The 7,670-nt window shown below is 38.5% G+C and overlaps 1 protein-coding gene across 1 annotated transcript in view; it reads left to right on the top strand.

Moving 5' to 3' along the window:
* LOC104073191 (phospholipid-transporting ATPase IB-like) overlaps window positions 1-7,554 on the top strand; it is a gene marked incomplete at its 3' end in the record, with an annotated part of 25,309 nt that extends 17,755 nt beyond the window's left edge. Inside the window, exons 5-7 of the mRNA XM_009572886.1 lie at window positions 2,637-2,677; window positions 4,475-4,548; window positions 7,485-7,554. Coding sequence (XP_009571181.1) covers window positions 2,637-2,677; window positions 4,475-4,548; window positions 7,485-7,554 — 185 coding nt within the window. The remainder of the gene's footprint in view (window positions 1-2,636; window positions 2,678-4,474; window positions 4,549-7,484) is intronic.
* Window positions 7,555-7,670: the final 116 nt, after the last annotated feature.

Here is a 7,670-nt window from a genome sequence, read left to right as displayed (position 1 = left end):
TTGTGTACCTAGCTCAGTCAGTAGGCATGGGAGCTGTCCTTGGACTAGGAGGGTACTTAGCAACAACTGAAAACATCAGTGTGTTATCAACATTCTCCTCATACTAAATCCAAAACACAGCACTAGCAAGAAATTTAACCCTATCCCAGCCGAAACCAGGACACTTTGGTATGTAGGAATTAAATCCTCTTTGGAGGAAACTAAAATGGAAAGTTCTGTTCCAGGTGAGCACTGTACGTCTCCATTAGGAGCTGGAGCATGTTAGGCTCTGAGCCAGTGTTTCATGTCTTAGACGGCTTCACATGGTGTATGTGGAGATGACACTGAATCTAGGGACCAGACTAAATATAATCCCAAGTGAAGCCCCTGAGCAACATATGTAGAGAGCTCAGTAATAACTCTTCTGAGGTATTGATCCTCTCATTGTCAAATTATAGAATAAGCCATGAGCATTTCATACTCTATGGGATGCCCTCGAAGAGTAGACAAGCACTGGGCTAGCAAACTATTGCACAAGACTGATGGGAGATGCTTGCCCTTCAGGAGCAGCACTTCAAATGGCCTTGCACACCTAGGTGTGCGTGACAGGATTAAGTCCTAGATCTAGAACATAAATATACTGTTTTTTAGTCTTAGAAAGTTTATATTGAAACTTTAATTTTGGGTGGGAGCAGTCCTTTTAGGTACTTGTTCTTTTTTAGTTTAACCAAATACCTTTTGGCAATGAATAATTCATCAATTTTATCCTCCTATAAATATTCTAGAGTCTAGAGAAGACAGTCTTTTATAGGAGTACTCCAAAGGACAGAAAACTGGGTTTAGGCAGAGTAGAAGGTGCAAAATTGCAACCCCAAAATTTCTGTTTTATGTCTAATGGAAGCTTCCTCTTTAGATTGTGGGGTTAAAGTTTAAAAAAAAATAGTTGCTTCAGTAATTTGCTTAACTAAGTAATTTTATTAGTTAAATTTATTTCAGTAAGCATGAAAAATAAATTGTTTTCTTAAGTAAATTGTCTACAAGACCAAGCTCATGGCACTTGAAGCTATGAAATATCTTCATTGCATGTGAACCTACAACAATGTGAAATATTTGCTGAAACATCTCCAAAATTTTCTGGTGGAACAGGGAGCTGTTTAAAGCAAGGTACAGGAGATGCTAAGTGTTACAATTCCTCTCTGAGGGTTTGGGTTTTGCGTCAAGGCCGCAGGTATGTGGCTTTTTCACTTGAGATTCTGGGCTCAGGTCTTCTGTGTTCTGAACTAAGCAGAGCTCAATCAAGCACAGCTTAGAAGAGGGAAGGAAGGGGTGCAACAAAATTGTTCTTCCCCTAAACTGCAGCTTGTTTGGGTGGAAGCTCAGCAGTTTAGATGCATCACTAGGAGTGTTTCTGTTGCTACCCACCCATTTTTTGTTAAATAGTTTACTTCACTGTGATCCATCCACTGTAGTATTAAATCTCAGGATTCAGTGCTCCAAAGTGTGTGGCCTGGGGACAGGCATCAAGACATGGCTTGCTTGTACTTGATTTGGTCTGACAAATCTTGCATTCCTGTTTGGGGAGTGCCCTAACCTGAGTAGGATGTCTGAGGCTGTATTCAGCAGAATTGTATATTCTGGGAATTTGGTATGATTTTCAAATGAGGTACGTATGTGAATTGCATAGAACTGAAGAGAAAATTTATTCCAAGTAGGGGGCTGGCTGCTTCAACTTTGATCTGTTGCACACTACACTTTTTGAACATCTTTAACAACTGGCCGCAACTGCTTTCAGTGAAGGGTTTGAGTTTGTTTAGGTATACTTGGTGTGTTCAGACCTGGACTGGATTTGGTTGCTTAGCAATGATTGGGCATAAATTTTTGACCTTGCTGTTTAGGCTAGGGTAGTATTAAGTATGTGTGGAAGCATCTAGAGGAGCTACTGGGGTGGAAAAGCATGTTCCAGAGTAGGTGACCCATGAATGTGTTAAGACAGCAGTATAGGACTTGGGCACTACAGAAGCCAAGGCCTGTTTCAGTACCTTGTTTCCTTTTTTTATTTCGGTGTGAGCTTCAGTGTTTACGATTCTCCTTCTGCCAAAGCTGAGCTTTGCTTTTCAGTGGGACTTAGAGCCTGCTTGACAGTTAGGCCTCAGCCCTATAAGGGGAACTTATATTGTAGTGAGATTGCATGTGTCAGAGCCCAAAAATAATGAATAAAATGCAAGGAAAAAGATGAGAAGTGAAAATTCTGTGGTTAAATCATACATAGAGTAAAGATGCTTCCTGGTATTGATTGACAGTGGGCAATAATGCCCTTTGTTTTAAGGAAGGTCACTTCACAAAGAAGTAACAGCACTGCCCATCTTTGCATTAGTATGAAATGATGCCAAGAAGAGATCAGGCCACCAACTGTTGTCGAGCAGGTGATAAAAAAGATATAATATAAATACTAAGGGCATATTCTTCCTCAGAAGATGCACATGCCTACAGCTGTGGACAAAAGTGTGGTCCCAGCTTCTGAAAAGTACTTTTCTGATGTGTGTGTTAGTTCTCATTCTGGTTAATGTTCACTACTGCTGATACAGTTGTTTTGAAATGTGTCCAAATCTTGAGTATTTATTCTAATCTAACGTTCTTAACTTAAACTTTCTTTCCAGTTCTAAGAAATGGGATGTGGCAGAACATTATGTGGAAAGAGGTAAATAAAATTGCGGATGGGAGGGAATGGAAGAAGGTGTTCAAGAATTACTTTTGCTGGAATAAATTCAGAGGCCTAGAGTTAATGTACACTATGTGAGAATTCCCTGTGACTTGGGGTGGGAGGGATCCTTTCTGTTGCAATAGTGAAAATTGCCCTGAGCAGGGCACCTGAGTACCCATCTTTAAATCCTAGTACTATGTTTCTGTCAAATGCTAATGAACTGTTGTAAGTGTTCTTGCTTGGACAGTTAATGTGCTCCAGGGTATAAACAGTATTTTGTTTTCAGTCCACATCTAGAAGAGTAACTTTCACTGCAATGCTGTACCTCCCCTGAAAGTCGAACAGATTTTGCTATCTGTGCTAAAAAGTTCTTACGTTTTGAGGCTAATTAGTAAGCTGTTGCTCAAGTAAGGAACACAAGCCCTGCTGCTGCCTTAGGCACTCAGGACCCATGTTCTGTGAAGCTCTGTGCCAGGACCTGGTGGGCTTTATTTCTAGAACTTGCTGAAATCCCTCAGGATGTATTGATCTAATCATGGCTCTTAATACCTTTTTAAGGACAAAATCAGCCCTGTTAACTAATAAATGAGGAAAAGTACACCCTTTTAAAACCTCTGGGAAATGAGACCCACCTCAAGAGACCTAAAAGCAATCCTGCTGACGCGTTAGGCTATAGTAGAAACTAAAGGTTGCCAGGGATTCTGATGGGTAATGCTGTTCCATGTCCTATTTGTAATGAGGACACTGAATTGAAAGATATTTAAAGCTGAGCCTGGAATCTTATACCCTTAAGCACTTCTTGAATTGGCCTGCGTCTGCATCCGCGTATTGTCCAGGATTGCATTTACTGTTAGGAGATAACGGTTCTGTACTACCCACCTGGTTTACTTTAAGGCAGACTTCTGATCTTTTTTGTGCTGAAATTGGTAGGGAATTTGTTTTCAGTGGGATCGGAGTAAGGCTAATGAATCTGCCTGTTGAAACATGCCATCTGTTTCAATTTTTATAAATTAATGTGTTAAAAATATTTTAAGCCTATTTCAGACTCTTGGGAGTGCACTGGTGCTAACCAGTCTGATACTCATTAGGCAAGCCTGGCTTACTGTTTTGAGTGTGCTACTTCGTTCCTTCTTAGAATGAGAGTCCCATGCATGTGTGACTTCCATTAAAGGTGCCAGAAACTCTTAGGTCTTTGGTATTACAGAAATTAGGATTTTGCACATTTCAAGTGACTATACGTCAGGGAAGAACTGTTTGATACTATCTGTAAAGACAATACTCCTTGCTAGTGACTACTAGAAGTACTGCATCTAAAGAGGGCTAAGGGAAAATGATAGTGATGACTGGGTAGGTAAGTAATATGGAGAAGGAATAGGAGAAACTCCTGATATTTGAGGAAGGTAAAGTTTAAAGATAACTTTTTATTAGAAAAAAATTTTCTGTAGGTTAAATAAGACTAAAGGGAAAAAACCCTCAAATTTGGATAATGGCAGGATTATAGAAAAATAATTTTTACTAAATATAAGCCACAGAAGTTCACACTTTCCAGTTGAGTGTATCTCTTTTTTTTCCTATAGAGAATTGTTTACTTTGCATTCAGAAAAGAGAAGGCTTTGATAATTACAAACTTGCAGTGAAAAGTACTCTGACTTTCAGAAGTACTGTCTTTAGCTGTTCCGTGCATGATGCTGTTCTTTTGACTGGGTAAAAGAAAATAACAAACTAACATTCCAGACAAGAAAACTGTTTGTTTTTCTCTTCCATGCTACTGTACTCCTGCCCCTGACTCAACAGGTAGCAGTAGGAGATATTGTGAAGGTCACCAATGGGCAACATCTTCCAGCAGACATGATCATTTTATCTTCCAGGTATCCTGAATGGGTGTGGAAATGATGTGTCTGATGAACTGAGGTGCAGAGGATTCTAAACTCTGTATTTGCTATTAATAAAAACAGGCATCAGATGGCACTAGTTCTCCACATCTAAATTTTAACAATGTCAAAACAGTGCTTTACTAGGCAATGATTCATGTATCGTTATAGATAAGTTCTTAAGAAAGAAGACTTTTTTAAACTTCATAGTATTATGTACCTGTAATTCATGAAGTGTATCACTGAGTTTGTTGGAAGACTGAAGGTCTGTTAGACAAGCTTCATGCAGTCAGTTGCTCTATGACCTTCTGAGGATCCCTCCATTTAACTAAGGAAGCTTAAGTTTTCTTCCAATTAATTCCACTAAGTTTCCAGCATATTTTCCTGCCCCTCAGGAAAGATTTGTCTTTCAAACAGTAATTCTAAAAGGTTAGCACAGCTGGCATCTAATTAATAGCCTGCAAAATAGCTTTTGGGGTTCACTTGTTTACTCCTTGTCTTTGATACAGCGCACATATAGCCCACCCCTCACATGGTAGCAACAGTAAATGTTGAGTACTGTTCATTTTCATTTGTGAAATATGGGACAACTTGTTTATACCCATGTGCTGGCTAACAAAGCTTGGTCGCTAGTTCCTAAAAGCATTTGAGTGGTACTTGGCTGCTAATCTAGATCCTATATGGTATTGAACAACTTGAGGCCGAATCAAGACCACTCTCCACTTAGATGAGATTTAAATGAGATCATAGTGCAGTTCCTGTTCTTGAACATGCTTTTTTCTAATGGTCAAACCTTATGACACCTTGCTTGTCTCCATAATTCCCTTCTGTCCACATGCTTTTCAACAGTGACTGCAGGTTGCTCTGGTCTCCAGGTTACAGTTCTCTTGGATGACCCAACTTCTAAGGGAACTTGTTTTCTAAGCTATTGCGTTTTCTGCTCCATCCTTCTTGTCTGTGCTATTCTTGGGAGATTTCATTTTTTTGAAAGCTGTATGGGGAAGCTCAGTCTTTTCTAACTGTCATGTGATCAAGGATAGAGTGATATCTTCATTCCATGATATACAATATTGTGGGTTTTTTTTTTTAAACAAACCCCAAATTTTAAATATGCAGTTGTCAACCTTAATATGCAGTTAGTTAGGCTAGACGTTGACATCAATAACTTGTTGTTTCAGCACTGAGGAATATTTGTTCTACTTGAGAACTTGTCCTCTAATGTATTATACTACAAAACCTTCTGATCTATTTCTTAACTTGCATGGGTCAGCTTTTTATTCTACATTATTCTACTAACCCGCTGTCATTGATAATCATATAATAACTGGAGAATTTAACTCGAAGTATGTTGATTTGGGAGAAGCTTTGCTTGAAATAAATAGCAATTTCTATGGCAGTTCTGCTTTACAATTGGTATTATTCCCATGATTCTTTTAAATGACAATACTAAATGTCCTCAGTTCACCAGAAGGCTTTGCATGCTCTGAATGGGTGGGGTCTTTTGCTTGTATGTGTTAATCTTCTGTCTGAGCTGACTGTCAGAGGTGCAATAAACAGTTGTTTTTATCTTGACCCTGTTTTCCCTCATAGAATAAAGGTGACGTAAAATGAATTTTAGATAGAGAATAAATTTACATGAAGGAAAAAAAAAAATTTGAATCCAAACACAACTTTGTATGGAAATACTTCCACATTTCTGCGGAAATGAGAGGAGTTGTCTTGCAAGAGGTCTTCCTCCTGAGTTAACCACTTCAGTTGTAGTAGATAAGGTGTTTGTGACAGAAGTAAGATGGGAATCAAGCTGGACTTAATCTGTGGCTTTCTTTGGTTCAGATTCAGGTTGCCCATATAGGAGGAGACAAAGAACAGACTCTGAACCTTTTTTTTTAAGAAAAATTCTCTGGAGAGAAAAATCTAGCTTCTTACTGTGTTAGAAATGTACCTGTCTGTTTATTAACAATTTTTGTCCTAAGGAGCCTTTATTACTGACTCTTCTGCTGATTAAGTACACTTGCTGTTAAAGCAATTGGTTACTTTGGAAAAGAAATAGCAACATCTCAAGAGTATGAAAAGAGATATGCTGAAGAAACATATGTTTGGGTCCAGATGGGAAACTGATATTCCTTGGAAGCCCGAGAAGACAGTCAGGAAAAACAGTTTTGGTGGTGCCATACAGAGGTTTTAAATCTTAAGGGGCATGTCAGGAAAAAAATCGATGATAGAAGTACCCTTTCTTATCACAGGTGCTACCTATGCAGAGCTCCTCCATGTTAGATGTAGATAAGACATTGACTAATGGAAAATTCACAGTTCTGAGAAAAATTTTTCTTTTTTCCGTAGTGGTAAGGGCAGAAGCATCTCTGGAAGATGCAGATCGCAGCCCTCAGTTTCAATCTTACTGTACCTTTTTCTGATTCTCAAAAAAACCCCAACTGATTAGCAGTGACTTCAGATGTACCTCCACAAGTCCCTCAACTTTAAGGTGATCTTGTGGCCATGATCTTTTGTAAGCACAGTTCACAGATGGAACTCAATAGTGGAGAGCACTACCTTGTTCATTCAAGCACATCCCCTTTTTTACACTGTTCAGTGCTTTTGTATTTTATCTATAGCTCTTCCAATCTGAAGCGATTTTATGGATTGCAATGTAAAATAGTCCACTTCAGGCATCTAAGTTTATCATGACTTGTTAAATTCTTATTAACCTTCTGATTTATACTTGTCTTTCTCTATAATTTGTTGTATGAGAGTGTTCATATCCAAAGACATCTCTGTAAAATGCGTACTTTCAGCTGGTTCTTTCCTGGTCATATACCACCAATATGTATTTTTGTCTTGTAGCGTATTGAGGTTTTATTGTGGACCATTTTAGTGCAAAAGTAGTATACAAAAAGTACTGAGTTTTAATATTGAAAATCTTATGCTCCTTACAGTGAACCACAAGCCATGTGCTATATTGAAACAGCTAATCTAGATGGGGAGACGAATCTTAAAATACGACAGGTAAAACAAACTGAATTTCACTTTTTTTTTTTTACATTTAGTTATCTTATATTAGCTACAAAGCAGAGTCTAGCTTGCATAACAACAATACAAGTACTCTTTTTTTTTTGGGGGGT

Source organism: Fulmarus glacialis, unplaced genomic scaffold (genome assembly GCF_000690835.1).
Source record: "Fulmarus glacialis isolate BGI_N327 unplaced genomic scaffold, ASM69083v1 scaffold2050, whole genome shotgun sequence".
Taxonomy (NCBI): domain Eukaryota; kingdom Metazoa; phylum Chordata; class Aves; order Procellariiformes; family Procellariidae; genus Fulmarus; species Fulmarus glacialis.
The sequence above is the reverse complement of the archived record's forward strand: the minus strand, read 5'-3'. Positions and strand labels throughout refer to the sequence as shown.